The 16,164-nt window shown below is 38.6% G+C and overlaps 1 protein-coding gene across 1 annotated transcript; it reads right to left on the reverse strand.

Annotated features, from left to right (window-relative positions):
* Positions 1 to 7,792: 7,792 nt before the first annotated feature.
* On the reverse strand, positions 7,793 to 15,554 carry MRPL30_2 (39S ribosomal protein L30, mitochondrial). The gene is made up of 4 exons (XM_051215137.1): positions 15,408 to 15,554; positions 10,490 to 10,836; positions 10,197 to 10,457; positions 7,793 to 8,161 (listed from the first exon to the last, which is right to left on the reverse strand). The coding sequence occupies exons 2-4, from the start codon at positions 10,784 to 10,786 to the stop codon at positions 7,868 to 7,870; spliced, it is 852 nt and encodes a 283-aa protein (XP_051068320.1). The 5' UTR covers positions 10,787 to 10,836; positions 15,408 to 15,554; the 3' UTR covers positions 7,793 to 7,867.
* Positions 15,555 to 16,164: the final 610 nt, after the last annotated feature.

The following is a 16,164-nucleotide window of genomic DNA, read 5'->3' on the forward strand; positions in this document are numbered from 1 at the left end:
CTACTACTACTACTACTACTACTACTACTACTACTACTACTACTACTACTACTACTACTACTACTACTACTACTACTACTACTACTACTACTACTACTACTACTACTACTACTACTACTACTACTACTACTACTACTACTACTACTACTACTACTACTACTACTACTACTACTACTACTACTACTACTACTACTACTACTACTACTACTACTACTACTACTACTACTACTACTACTACTACTACTACTACTACTACTACTACTACTACTACTACTACTACTACTACTACTACTACTACTACTACTACTACTACTACTACTACTACTACTACTACTACTACTACTACTACTACTACTACTACTACTACTACTACTACTACTACTACTACTACTACTACTACTACTACTACTACTACTACTACTACTACTACTACTACTACTACTACTACTACTACTACTACTACTACTACTACTACTACTACTACTACTACTACTACTACTACTACTACTACTACTACTACTACTACTACTACTACTACTACTACTACTACTACTACTACTACTACTACTACTACTACTACTACTACTACTACTACTACTACTACTACTACTACTACTACTACTACTACTACTACTACTACTACTACTACTACTACTACTACTACTACTACTACTACTACTACTACTACTACTACTACTACTACTACTACTACTACTACTACTACTACTACTACTACTACTACTACTACTACTACTACTACTACTACTACTACTACTACTACTACTACTACTACTACTACTACTACTACTACTACTACTACTACTACTACTACTACTACTACTACTACTACTACTACTACTACTACTACTACTACTACTACTACTACTACTACTACTACTACTACTACTACTACTACTACTACTACTACTACTACTACTACTACTACTACTACTACTACTACTACTACTACTACTACTACTACTACTACTACTACTACTACTACTACTACTACTACTACTACTACTACTACTACTACTACTACTACTACTACTACTACTACTACTACTACTACTACTACTACTACTACTACTACTACTACTACTACTACTACTACTACTACTACTACTACTACTACTACTACTACTACTACTACTACTACTACTACTACTACTACTACTACTACTACTACTACTACTACTACTACTACTACTACTACTACTACTACTACTACTACTACTACTACTACTACTACTACTACTACTACTACTACTACTACTACTACTACTACTACTACTACTACTACTACTACTACTACTACTACTACTACTACTACTACTACTACTACTACTACTACTACTACATCATTAATTCTACACCATGGTATTTTTGTGATAATTTTATCGCGTGTTAAATTGGTGTGGCTATTCGAACCGGAGCACATATTTTAGGTTCTACGTTGCTTATGACTGATCAACTAAATGTCTTCAAGAGACTACATTACTGAAGGAAGGAACAAGCAAGACTAAAAACATTGTGATTGACTGTTTGTTTATCATTAAATGCAATGCATTCGTCCAGTTTGAATTTTATCGAGGGGATTGATGTTACACATTTGGTTTGCATCATTTTGTATTAGACATTTCGTTCACTTGTGTGATTTTTTTTTCAGACTCAGTTCCCTAAACTGGTGGTGGAAATTTATTTGGATCAATTTCCGGCGTTCATATATGCGATTACTTTGATTTTCGATCGGATTACTGGGAAACGGCATTTTTACTAGTCATCAAGTCCTTTTTAATGCCTAGAATATGCACACTAAACTATATTATTCTCTGTTCAGGAGTTGTCATAACGTGAGAATCATGTTTTAATATAAAAGTTTAGTATTGCGCTGATATTCCTTGTTAGGTCGAACCAGTTGGATGAGAAAATTTTTCCTTACTCAAAGAGGTCTAATGGTTCAGTTTGCGTAACGAAGGTTAGCCACCAAACTTTTGATGCCTGTTCCTATTTTAACTTTTCATTTTCCGACATTACGAGTTGATTTATAAGTATATCCGGAGTGTGATGGTAATCTAAGGGTCATTAGAAGTGAAATAAATTTATAAGTTGCAAAAATCTTTGTTCGTTTTTAGTAAAACTATCAGGTCAACAGTGCTAAAATTCGACTCCGATTGTAGACAAATCGGATGATTAGGTTATGGACGTTATACCAGAAGAGATAGGTGAGTCATTATATAATGTTGTCTTAAGTATGATAAAGTGGAGTTTGAAGGTAGCCAGATACTACATAATGTCATGAAGTCGGTAATTGCTAGTACTTGTTTTAAACACAGGTGAAATTTTCGAGAACGTTGACTAAAATTGTTCAACCACAATGACAAGAAGTGAATGCACCCCTAATGTTCATGGGATATTTTACCAATTTTCGACTCATTGATTATTTGAATACTTTAGTATCTTCACACCTTTTAGTAAAATCCCAGTTCGCCACATTTTTTTTTCTAGATTTGAAACGTAATGAAAATCTAGTTGCTTATGCTCCTGGCATTTGATTTAGTTCATATAAATTTTCCAATGTAATCGTGAATACATGAAAAGACATCTACAATTTTCTATGAATTAAGTTTTGAGACTCAGTGGGTTCGGTACACAACTTTGGATGGGTTGATCAAATGTTTACTCAGCAATGTTTCCTCCATTTCCCAGTCAGTCATAAACATCGTAAGACCTGACGCAAGTATGTATCGACCAGTATCACTTTATCACACCAACATAGTGTAAGGAGATTGTCATACTGTATAGAAAAAGGTTCTGAATAGTGGTATGATCAATAGTTTAATTCATACAATTTAATCTTAACGTACGTATTTCTTATTATTCGACTGTTTTGACAATTTTTTCTAACAGGATGGAGAAGTAACATGTACAGAAAGTACACATCAAAGCTTGTCAGACTCATTTCGTCGCTTTATGATTTTTAAATGTTCACTAATTCTATTGGCACTATGCAGTCTTGCTATAATTTGTCACAGGCATAAACGTTTAGACCAGAAACTAATGCAAAAAGTCAACTTTCAGATTGCAGCTGGTGTTTAGTATCCTCTCATGAATCGTATCTGAATTTCTCACTGTGATAGTCCTTTTTGTTGATCTTATGATTTAAATCAGTACTGTAACAATGTACATTTTAGAATATTATTTTTTTCTTAAGCATCTAGTGAGACATACTTTCTGATGTTTGTTTATTTACGTGCCTTGGTCATCACGCAGTGTACACTAAATTCACGGATAACTCTCATGTTTATAGGGTGACCTAGTAATAATCTGATTGGTTAATGTCATTATAGCGTTTCAAAATTCTCATATTTAGAATACAAATCGTGGTGCAATAATTATATTCTAACACATTTGACAGTGTCTCATCTATTAACCAAACCATTCATGTATACACGTCCAACTTTATATAACGTCAAATTACTTAAAATAAAACTTGACATTAAACTATATGAGGAATAGTTTATACTTTGGGTATTTAAGATAAATTTCGTTAACGTTGCAATAGGTAAACAACCCTGTGAAGATATTTCCCATGACAGCATTTAAGATAGTCATTTGAAGATGTCTCAACCATATGAGGTCACATACTTGATTAAATTATAAAAAGAGTACATTAGATATCCGTAAATAAGATTCTCTTGTGTCGAGCTGTGTCCACTAGGACTGTGTCATGTAAAATGGGGTTTCTGATGTTCACACTTTTGCAGTCGACTAGTTTTAATCACCTTGTAGTATTATATGCCAGTTTAATAATCGAAAAATCAAATCTATTACATTTTCCCGGAACTAGTTGAGTAGCTTAGCTTACATGTAATGTAGCAGTAGTTCCTCGTGTCAGATTTAGCTTTATTGCAATTCCCCTAAAAATGCATACATCTTAAAAACAACAAAGAACAGTAAGCAGAGACTGTCTCAATCATGTCAGTCAGTTGACTTTATGGATGAATGTATCTATAAAGAAAACAAAATTACAATATTCCTTATCACTTGCGATAACAGGCATATGTTGAGATAGGTGATTTCGTCACAATTTTTACTAAGAAAACAACTATATAATAGATTTCATACATGGTAAAGGGTGATTATCATGTTTTGAGACGGGATAATTTTCGAAGGGCATGAAATTTATTTTCATAGGCGCCATTTACCTGTACCCTTCTCCCTCCAGTTAAAAGCATCACTTTAGCTGGTCAATCGTAGGACCCACAAACTAATAAATTAGCTTTGTCAATACCAGTTTTAGTCAGCGTTGTTTTTTGTTGTCACGTCTATTTCAAATAGTAAAGCTGATATCATTTTCAGATAAGTGTTCGTTGGCGAAGGGTTTCTAAAAGAAGTAGAACTGAGGCAACCAAGAGCTTATAATGGGACTTACTGTCATTTCATAATACGAGATATCGCAACTCAATCGACTTTTATGTAGAATACGTATACAAAATGAAGGGTCACACTCAGCTACCGACAGTTCAAGCGATACCCGCTCCGTAGGAAGCTCGTCAACCGTTAATGGTATAGGCTACATAAATTTTCAGTCTGTAAAGTTGGTTCTGGCTAATTCCATATCTCGGAGAAAGCTTTTGTGTTTGAGAGGACTAAAACGAACTGTTCAGCAGTATGGAAAGCTCTCATAAGGTTGACGAAAGACTAGGTACAAACGTAAGTTTTACGCATCACAATTACCTGCAATTTTCAAAAACACTTCTAGAAAGAGGGTAATCAATTAGCAACTCTGTTGTGCAAGGATAGTGGGTGTTTGTAGAGGAGTAGATGAAGCAGAATTCGAACATCTCCCTACTACTCATCTTCACTCAAAAGATATACTCATTAATGGGATGATAGGGTTCTAAACTTCACTTAGTACAAACAGAATTATACTGAGACTTTTTACTGACCTTAGCTAATGATCATACAATAGAGGACAATTAGTATAGAAGTGAGATAAACCAGATTGTACGCAACACTCAAGAGCGTGTCAGCTTTGTAGACCATGAAGTGATCTTCCACCTCTTGAAAGATCAATAGACAAATTAATTTCGTCCCTTAGTATCCGTTAAGCTGCGCGAAGTCCGTTGCTATTGGCAGAGTGGGAATCTCATACTCCACCTTAATTAGCTGGGTGATTCTTGCTGCATAGAGGAATTAATTAATCGAGTTGGTTTGGATGTAAAAGTTATGCGACACAATACGCATACACAGTCAGTTGCCACAGTTTCAGCACGTTGTATACTTAGTATCTCATAGTCATAACAATTATAATCAACATCTGCACACGAATAAATAAATTTGTAGTGCAAAGTTGTTGTTACTCTATATATCTTTAACTGCTTTTTTATATAAGCTTAGACTGGACGACCATGCAAGATGTTGAGACTACTCAGTTTCGATCGCTGGAATCCCAACAAAGTTAATTTGTTTGACAAACTTCATCTGTCAAACTGTCCGAATCTTGGCGAAACTGTTTATAAATAATGGGAAGAAACAAAAGTAGCAAGACGTTTCATTCCCAAGTTACTAGTAATATATGTTGGAGGAAGAGGTGTGCTAGAAGAGAAACTTCTTCCGCTCGATCCTGATTGAGACAGGCAAATTATGATAACTGTTGCGAATTGGATAATAACAGCACCCGCAAAACTGGCTGCAACATTTGAAGATGTTACTGAAGCTCCGGCTGTTCAGTGGTATGAGATATATGCGCAGTGAAAATGACAAGCTTACACAAGCCGTCTGGGGCAGTCAGGCGAATTGTTGAAATAGGCCAAACAGTTGTCGGAAAACGAAAATTCGACAGAAGACGTAGTGTTAAAGAAGAGTGGGTAAGTAGCACTTCCATAAATATACCTCACAGGTCCTTGGAATATACGACAGGTCGTCAAAAAAGAGACACTTCTAACGGGTTAGAAACCAACAGACTTCAACGATAATGCCAATTATACGGGAATATCTGCAGCTGGGTACTACAATATGTACGGATGATTGGAGTATACCAGTGCTTGCATAGATTTGGGTATGTGCACCGTGTCGTTATCCACAAGCGGTATTTTGTGCACCAAACAACTGGAGTGCACACAAACAATATTAAAGTTATGTGGTCGAGGCTGAAAGTTTTTGATACCTTACCACGGCTTAAGAGGTCGACTATTATGGAGTCATATGGGTGACTTCCTCTACTGTATGCAATACGATTTCGGAACCTCTTGCTAACCTCAGAAAGTTTTTAGACCATGTAAAAGAAGTGTATCCACTATAATTCCTTGGTTTTTTATGTATTTTAACTCTATACTAACTGCTTTCTGATTGGCTGATATTTATCAGGGACACTTAAGATTTGTTCAAAGATCGTCTATAAATTATAGTCTCGCCATGTTTTATTATTTATTCATGATAATTAAGTTACAGCAATAGGTTCACTCTAATAAGGGTGCGATCGAAAAAGGCGAGCAGCACAATTGAGGAGTAGAATCTTTAAGGGTTTGAAAGTCTATTAGTTTACTCTATTTTTTCGCCTCTATGATCAATCAAAAAGGTGATTTCTTAGACGTACAATGAGAAGCATATTTTCAACTACGGTAATTTCTTGAATTTGGAAACAATTCGCTACTATTGTTATATCAGTTAGGCTATCTCATAAATCGACTTCGAATAGTGATCGAAGAATCGAGGTGGCCTGTTTGGTAATTCGTATGAACTTTTACAGTAGAGAGGTTTAGACAGCCGAAAACATACACTATCTTGCCAAGCCCCTATCATGTAACTCGAAATTCTCTCCTCTTACAGTTATCTAACATTTAGACGGTAAATTTAGTGCAATCAACGAACTTGAAATTTGGTAAAAGAGGTCCAGGGGTCGGATCCGAAGTATTTTACGTAGACAACTGTTAGTAAACACTTGTATCTTCTGGATTTCGTAGTTCTCTAGGTTTCCGCCCCATACAGTAGAACTGTCTCCACATCTGTATGGGAAATTCTGACCTTGAAGTTGGTTGACAATTGTTTTGAGTTCCAGATGTTTTTCAGTTGTAAATATGCTGTTCTTGCTTTGCCGATCGGCGCCTTCACATCTACATTAGATCCACCATGTTCATCAATGATGCTGTCCAGATATGTAAAGGTTTCTACATCTTTCAAGGCTTCTCCGTCAGGTGTGGTTAGATCGGTACATGCTGTGCTGTATCGGAGAATTTCGCTTTTCCCTTTGTGTATGTTTAGACGTACTGCTGCTACACTGGTAGTCTCCTCAGCTCATCTTTATCAGTGTATGCCTTTATAGGCGAATACCATAATATCGGGACGGTAACTACATTCGATGTAACAGAATACTCAGTCAGCGAAACGTGTAACCGATGGGCCAGTATTTGGACTGCTCAATCGTTGAATCACTTGGTCATTAGGTCCGGATTCTAGTTCACCGACTTTGGTTTGGACAGTTGGATGGTATCACTACGTCTTGCACAGTGTTACTCAAACTCAAGGCACAAAATTGTAGTCCCACCTATTCTATACTATACCTGGTGGGTTACATTATTGAAATACATCTATCACATCCAAATAAACGCTGGAAATAATATGTAGTATTGGTTTAGCTTGTCATGAAACAAAATAGTAAGGTAGCCAAAGGTAGACATACAATACTGTTGAGCCATTGAGATACTATAATAATATAAGATATAAGTTTGCAGAATAATTATGGAGTAACATTATTGAAGTCAAAAGTGATAGTTGATTGGATTTTATTCTTAAATATATCAAATATTTGTACACAGCTCGAAACGATCATGGCAAGAAAATCCTAAACCAACAGGTTTAAATTTCAGTATCTTGACCAAGGATAAGTATTCCAATCAGCATCAAAACGATTGCAGTTTGGCTGCTTAAGAGTTCCATCGGGGTTTCTTCTAGACTCAAGTGAATGAGTTATTGCTTTGTCTAATCGCGAAAGACCACTATAACGATATTCATTTCCATCTTGATTAAGTTTGTATTTGTAGTGTGAAGTGAAAAACTCCTTGAAGAAGTCATGATTGGCCCATCTTTTGTTGTGCCACCTTCTTAGGTATGCACTGCTTAGATATCTGAAATTTTCTTCATTAGAATGTAATAAAGCCTATAGAGGAAAAAAGTGTTTAGCAAAACAAAGTGCAATAAATTTATGAAATGTGGATCACAGTTTAAAGTTTTTGACATTTTCCTAAGCATCTTTGAATCAAACGGAGATTATGCCAACCTTTCAATTAAGTTTGATCATACAACTGGGGTTCTTATAACTAAAATTAGGTTCTTTTTGTTGTTTAGTAACAATTTCTACAGGATTTTCTTAAGTGAGATAAACCTGATTAAGTGCAATTTTAGCGACTTTGTCTTTTATAGACAACTTACGTTGGTAAGAAAAACCCACTGTTCATGAGGCATATATACCGTATGATGAATTGTGGACTTAAAATAGTACATCCATTAAAAGTGAAATGTCACTGGGGCTTAGAAGTTAGAGCCGACATTTTTCATGTATAAGTACGATGATGAGATATATCAAATCAGACTGCTACAAAAATCGCTGATGGGTCAATATATACTGGGAAAGATATCTCCGGTGTTTGATAACCAGGAAATCTATCCGAGTATGTATGAGAACCTAGGCAAAATCTCACGTCTAACATAAAACCCAACCATTTTTAAAAATGTCTATGTATACCAACCTGAAAATTACGAATAAAAGTTAAGCTTACTTCATGAACTTCTTTTCAAATAGGTACTACATAGGTCTCAGTATCATCCTTCAATTGCTTGATGTACTGGAAAATGTAACTTCAAACTACTATCTATCAAAGTGAATATTATTCTTATATCCTGATGGCCCCCAAATGCCCTGGTACGGCCGAGAATGGGGAAAGTCTGCTCTCCCTCTCGAAATGCTCTCATATGGCCACGCGTATATAGCCTCTGCCAGGGAAGTCCTACTCACTGCCTTCTCGTGGCGGGGGAGGCACCAAATACATATGCGCCACACAAATCTCATTCGACATGTGTGAGGGCTGTGATACTGACCGGGTGCACAAACCGAAGCAGGTGGTTATCTTAGGGGTCACTCCTCGAGCCTTCGACCTAAAGGTCTGACCCACAAGGCAGTGGAGCATCGTAAGGAGATGCAGTCCCATGGTAGCCGGAGACCAACAATTAGATCATACGCCATTTGTTCCCTCAGGATACTGGAGCCCATATGCGCCATTGGTTTGGAATCCGGTTAAAGCACCGGACATTCACTTTTCGTCCTCTCATTTTCGTAAACAACACCCCTCCACGAGAAGGCAGTGAGTAGGACTTCCCTGGCAGAGACTATATACGCGTGGCCATGTCAGAGCATTTCGAGAGGGAGAGCGGACTCTCCCCACTCTCGGCCGTACCAGGGCATTTGGGGGCCATCAGGATATAAGAATAATATTCACTTTGATAGATGTTGTTTACAAAAATGAGAGGACGAAAAGCGAATGTCCGGTGCTTTAACCGGATTCCAAATCAACGGTGCACATGGGCTCCAGTATCCTGAGGGAACAAATGGCGTATGAACCAATTGTTGATCACCAGCATCCATGGGACTGCATCTCCTCACGATGCTCCACTGCCTTGTGGGTCAGACCTTCAGGTCGAAGGCTCGGGGAGTGGCCCCTAAGAAAACCACCTGCTTCGGTTTGTGCACCCGGTCAGTATCACAGCCCTCACACATGTCGAATGAGATTTGTGTGGCGCATATGTATTTGGTGCCTCCTTGTACCAATATCTATGTGTTAAAATAAATAAATATCCTGATATAAGCATTTAGTCAACAAATAGGTTTAGTAGTTAAAGAATTTAGTTTTCCACTTCTGAAATGGAGATTCGAACACGCTCCACAGCATTTCGGGCTGCTGTGTATTATTATTAGTTCACATAATACAGATGTGGCTCAAGACTGAGTACACAAACCCGTCATAGGCAAACGAGTATACGTTAATTTTTCAAAGTGTAAGACATATACTTCGTTATACGTCCTTTGCGTAACTAGGTCACTCTTCACACAGCTTTGCATTTCGAAGATGTAGAGTTAAGTGATAAATACTTACTGTACCACTGAGTGAACTAAGGAGGAAACAATTGACGAAACTAACTTTTAAATCATAAGGTTGATTAGGATTGTATACCGATAGGTTTGTTTGGTTCGGTTCTGAAGAATCCAATAACTGAGAATCAACAGAAAGACCCCGATGTCTGAAAAATCTGCCATCTGGAAGCAGTCTACAGGCAAGTAAATCAGATTCAGTTGGTAACCCGTTCTCGAAAATAACAGGCTGTATCCGAATAAGATGTTTTATCTCGTATAAATCTCGGTTGACTGATGGAGTATTTTTAACGACTACCCAGTTGTGATTCTAAAAACATATGAAATAATGTATTACATTACTTTTGTGTCCTTTCCAAGACCATATTTTTCAAGGATGGCTCTCTGGTAGTGAATGACTCCCTTCATAGGCTTTAGCCGAGAGATCATATGCAGTAAAGGAGGTTCCTTCGATTGGTTGAGCAATTGTTGAGATTCTTGCATTCGGAATAGACGTTTAGCCCATCCCAGTGGATTTTTTTTATCATCACTCCAAGGGAGTGGTTTCGGTTCCTTCGTATATGACATGGCGTTGTGAGGTAAAGAAACATGAAGTGATCGGCAACCGGTCACCAAATTATAAGCCCAAAGTTGGGTCATTATAAGAAGGTAGGTTTATTCTGAATGTGTAGTCGTCTGAGTAGTACGATCTGAGGTGAAAAAGTACCATACATAATGACCCAGTAGAAATATGTCTAATTCAGAATACTTAGAGTACAAGGTCGAAGTATCTTGAATAACCGAAGTACCAGCTTATTCTAAGACGCAGGTCTTGGAGAGTATGGGAAAGGCAGTATCTTTTTGTGAACTTCGTGAAGGTCAGATTCAATAAAGTCCTCATCAACAATAAATCCTGTCCACCAAATAAGTTAACTCCGCCTGTAGCTCTTATAGGGTTACTGCCGGTCCCAAGCCGGGGTAAAGGAGGAGGGTTGGGCATGGGGTTAGCGTCTCCATCCCGTAGAAAACTAACTCGCTAAAAAACGCTTACCAGAAAAAATAATCTAAACCATTTTAACTCTGCCCTGAGATTTAGAAGGTCTTCATTTAGAAGAAATATGACGCTTCATGGTGAAAGCCGAGTTCCTTCGGAAGCCACGAGGCCGATGCCCCTTCTAACAACCAGAGCAAAAATTTTTATAGGTACATGGAACGTTTGAACAATGTGGGAAACCGGAAAGACCAGTCAAATAGTAATGGAAATGAGGAGATACAACTTAGCAGTACTGGGAATCAGCGAAACCCACTGGACCCAAGCTGGACAGAAAAGGCTAGCTACGGGAGAGATGCTGTTATACTCCGGTCACGAAGAGGACAATGCTCCACACACTCAGGGAGTCGCTCTTATGCTGTTCAAAGTAGCACGAAATGCACTTGTAGGATGGGAATCTCACGGATCCAGAATCATCAAAGCATCATTCAAAACAAAGAAGGAGGGGATCTTAATGAATATTATCCAATGTTATGCACCCACCAATGATAGCAACGACGACATTAAAGATCAGTTCTACGAGCGGCTGCAGTCAATCATTGAGAAATGCCCAAGAAAGGACCTAACTATTCTGATGGGAGATCTAAATGCCAAAGTCGGAATAGACAACACTGGATATGAAGATATTATGGGACGACATGGACTGGGAGAGAGGAACGAAAATGGAGAAAGATTTGCAAATTTGTGTGCATTCAACAAATTGGTCATAGGAGGCACAACATTTCCACACAAGCGTATACACAAGGCTACATGGATCTTACCGGACCACACTACAGAGAACCAAATAGATCATATTTGCATCAACAAAAATTCCGAAGGACAATTGAAGATGTGAGAACCAGGAGAGGTGCTGACGTAGCTTCATATCACCACCTAGTTGTAGCCAATTTAAAACTGAAGCTAGAAAAGAACTGGACAAGTGGACAAACAGCACTACAAAGGTTCAATACAGCCTTCCTTCGAGATACTGACAAACTCAATGAATTCAAGATAGCTCTCAACAACAGGTTCCAAGCCTTACAAGATCTACTGAAAGAAGAAGAAACTAGTATGGAGGACAACTGGAAAGGCATCAAGGAAGCATTAACTTCAACGTGTCAAGAGGTTCTGGGTCTAAAGAAATACCATCATAAGGAATGGATCTCTACAGAAACACTGGACAAGATCAAAGAAAGGAAGAACAAGAAGGCAGCAATAAACAACAGCCGAACACGAGCAGAGAAAGTCCAAGCACAAGCTGAATACATAGAAGCAAACAAACAAGTGAAGAGGAGCATTAGAGCCGACAAGAATAAATACGTGGAAGAACTAGTAACGGCGGCAGAAAAAGCTGCTAGAGAAGGAAATATGAAACAGCTTCACGATACAACGAAGAAACTAGCAGGGAAATACAGTAAACCAGAGAGACCGGTCAAAGACAAAGAAGGCAAGCCAATCACCGAAATTCAACAACAGCGTAACAGATGGGTAGAATACTTCGAGGAACTCCTGAATAGGCCGGCTCCAATGAATCCACCGGACATCGAAGCAGCACACATAGATCTTCCTATAGATGTCAACCCACCAACGACGGAAGAAATTAGAATGGCCGTCAGACAAATCAAGAACGGGAAAGCAGCAGGACCCGACAACATACCATCTGAAGCACTGAAATCAGACATCGAAGCAACCACAAGCATGCTTTACCTTCTATTCAAAAAGATTTGGGAGGAGGAACAAGTGCCGATGGACTGGAAAGAAGGACACCTCGTCAAGATTCCAGAGAAAGGAGATCTGAGCAAATGTGAAAACTACAGAGGCATTACACTACTGTCAATACCAGGGAAAGTCTTCAACAGAGTGTTGCTGAACCGGATTAAGGATGCAGTAGACGCCCAACTTCGGGATCAAAAAGCTGGATTCCGTAAGGATCGGTCGTGCACAGACCAAATTGCAACACTACGGATCATCGTCGAACAATCAGTTGAGTGGAACTCATCACTATACATCAACTTCATTGATTATGAAAAGGCATTCGACAGTGTAGATAGGAGGACATTATGGAAACTTCTTCGTCACTACGGAGTTCCTGAGAAGACTGTCAATATTATCCGGAACTCATACGACGGACTACAGTGCAAAGTAGTGCATGGAGGACAGCTGATAGATGCATTCCAAGTAAGGACCGGAGTCAGACAAGGCTGTTTACTCTCTCCCTTCCTCTTTCTTCTGGTGGTCGATTGGATTATGAAGACCTCGACATCTGAAGGAAAACACGGAATACAATGGACAGCTCAGAATCAATTAGACGATTTGGACTTCGCAGATGTCTTAGCCCTCTTATCGCAAACACACGAACAAATGTAGATAAAGACAGCCAGTGTAGCAGCAGTCCCAGCATCAGTAGGCCTCAGTATACACAAAGGGAAAACCAAGGTACTCAAATTCAAAGCGGAAAACAGCAATCCAATCACTCTTGATGGCGAAACTCTGGAAGATATAGAATCCTTCACACACCTGGGAAGCATCATCGATGAACAAGGGGGTTCAGATGCAGACGTAAAGGCGAGGATCGGCAAAGCAAGGGTCGCATTCCTACAATTGAAGAACATATGGAACTCAAAACAACTTTCAACCAATATCAAAGTGAGAATCTTCAATACGAACGTCAAGGCAGTTCTGCTGTATGGAGCTGAAACTTGGAGAACTACAACAACCATCATCAGGAAGGTAGAAGTATTTATAAATAGCTGTCTATGCAAGATATTCAACATCCATTGGCCGGATACCATCAGCAACAGCCTTCTGTGGGAGAGAACAAACCAACTTCCAGCTGAAGAAGAAATTAGGAAAAGACGATGGAAATGGATAGGACATACATTACGCAAATCATCAAACTGCATCACGAGGCAAGCCCTAACTTGGAATCCTGAAGGGAAGCGAAAAAGAGGAAGACCAAAGAACACATTGCGTCGGATAATAGAAGCAGATATGAAAACGATGGATTACAACTGGAAGGAGCTAGAAAGGATTGCCCAGGACAGGGTTGGATGGAGAATGCTGGTGAGTGGCCTATGCTCCTTCACGAGGAGTAACAGGAGTAAGTAAGTAGTAAGTAAGTAAGTGGGAGTAAGTAGTAGTAAGAGTAAGAAGAAGGCAAGCAAGTAAGAAGGCAAGGAGCAAGGTAAGTAAGAAGTAAGAAGAAGAAGGAAGTAAGAAGCAAGTAAGGTAAGTAAGCAAGTAAGTAAGTAAGTAAATAAATAAATAAATAAATAAGTACCAAATAAGTTGACCGAGTGGAGAGAGAAAATAAACACGGAGTACTCGGTACCATATATATTCACAGATAATAAACATGGATTTTTGTTCTAGTTTCCACGATGGATGCCACTACAAAGAAAATACGTTGGCAAGTCTAGGGACAGCGTGGAGACACTGATGCTAAATGCACGACAAAAATTAGGTTAAAACTGAGAACGGAACCGAATGGCGTATATGATTCAACAGGAGATGAAAGTACGTGGACACTTCTAGGACCGGTTTTGAGTCGTCACACAAATGCCAACAATGATTTGCAAATTTCACGTGGATTACGACTGGGGAGCCAACATTTCCATAGATGAATTCCGCCATTATAGGTTGGTCGAATGACTTTGACTAGTGCACTATTTCTCATACTACCACTGTATCAGTTAATATTTCTAGCTGAGTTAATCCGGTGAAACACGCCGCACGTATCTTTACTTTTACTGTCTGTCAAAAAGGCTTACAGAAATATACGAAGTCTAAAGGTTAGTAACTGTTTGAGAAGTGACTACAATCCCTAGGATGACTAAGGTATCAAGATCCAGTAAGATCACATTCTCTTAATTGACGGTGTGATTACGGCTACTCTGGAGAAAAATCTCAGAGAATGTTTGATCGGGCTAAAGATTTTGGCCACGAGGGTAAACTATATGGGATAAATTATTAAAACTCATTATTTTGCACATTATTTCCCACGTGAACAAATGCAGACAATACTGGCCTTAACCGTCCTAATAAAAATATGGGGGAATACATTATAAATTTACGGTTATTAGAGGGGACTTGTAGTTTTTGAGAAAGCTGTTTCCACTATAGTGGAACAGACTTGATAAGCTCATAAAGACGGTAGTAGTAAAGGTGACCCATCACAAAAACTTATCTCTACAATTATCAGCTAATAAGTTTAGTTGTGCAAGTGTGTCTTTAGAATACCTCATATAATACCTTGTGAAGTCTGGTACTATCCCTTTAGTTGACCATGAGCTACAAACGGAGAACTAACTTCGCGCTATAAATTGAGGCTGAATGTTTCAATGGCACCTATATATTAGTGATGAGCTAGTATAGACCAGCAGATTTATTAACACTCACTAGTTGATGTTGTGATGTTTTATTGTGGTAAACTGTAATGCTCGATATGCTGCACGTCGTTGTTGGGTTTACTCTTATCTTTCTGTCATATAGCGGCTACAATTTTAAATGGCGAAGTTGGTCATCGTACGGTTTGTCTCTGAATCCCATGATCCTCTTAGTGGCCCACTGAAGTATTTGTTCCAACAGCTTCATGTTCCTTTTGTGAAAGACGGTGCAGAACTGTTGTTGATATTTAGATTTAGGTGAGTGTATGTCTTGAATAGTGACAGCAAGAGCCTCGGAATCAACATTCCTGGTTACCTCCAGGTAAAGTGGGTAGCAACCATGTATCAGAAAGGAGTATTTCTTGACTCTCCTATCTGGGCCATAGGTCTATGTATTTTCGTTGTACAACATTGATTTACGGTGGCACGTGGTGGGTTTGTAAAGAGGTTGTGGTTTAGGTGATTTTTGTCGATTTTGTGAGAGCTCTTCGATGCAAGTTTTCCCGGGTACGACAGGTCCAGTTGGTAAGGATTTACTCCCGATGCCCTTGGTCATGCGCTGTTTAACAAGGCCAACTGACAAGGTAGTATATTCTGTTTGACTGCACAGCTTTTGCCCTAGT

The sequence above is a fragment of the Schistosoma haematobium genome, chromosome 2 (assembly GCF_000699445.3).
Source record: "Schistosoma haematobium chromosome 2, whole genome shotgun sequence".
Lineage (NCBI taxonomy): Eukaryota > Metazoa > Platyhelminthes > Trematoda > Strigeidida > Schistosomatidae > Schistosoma > Schistosoma haematobium.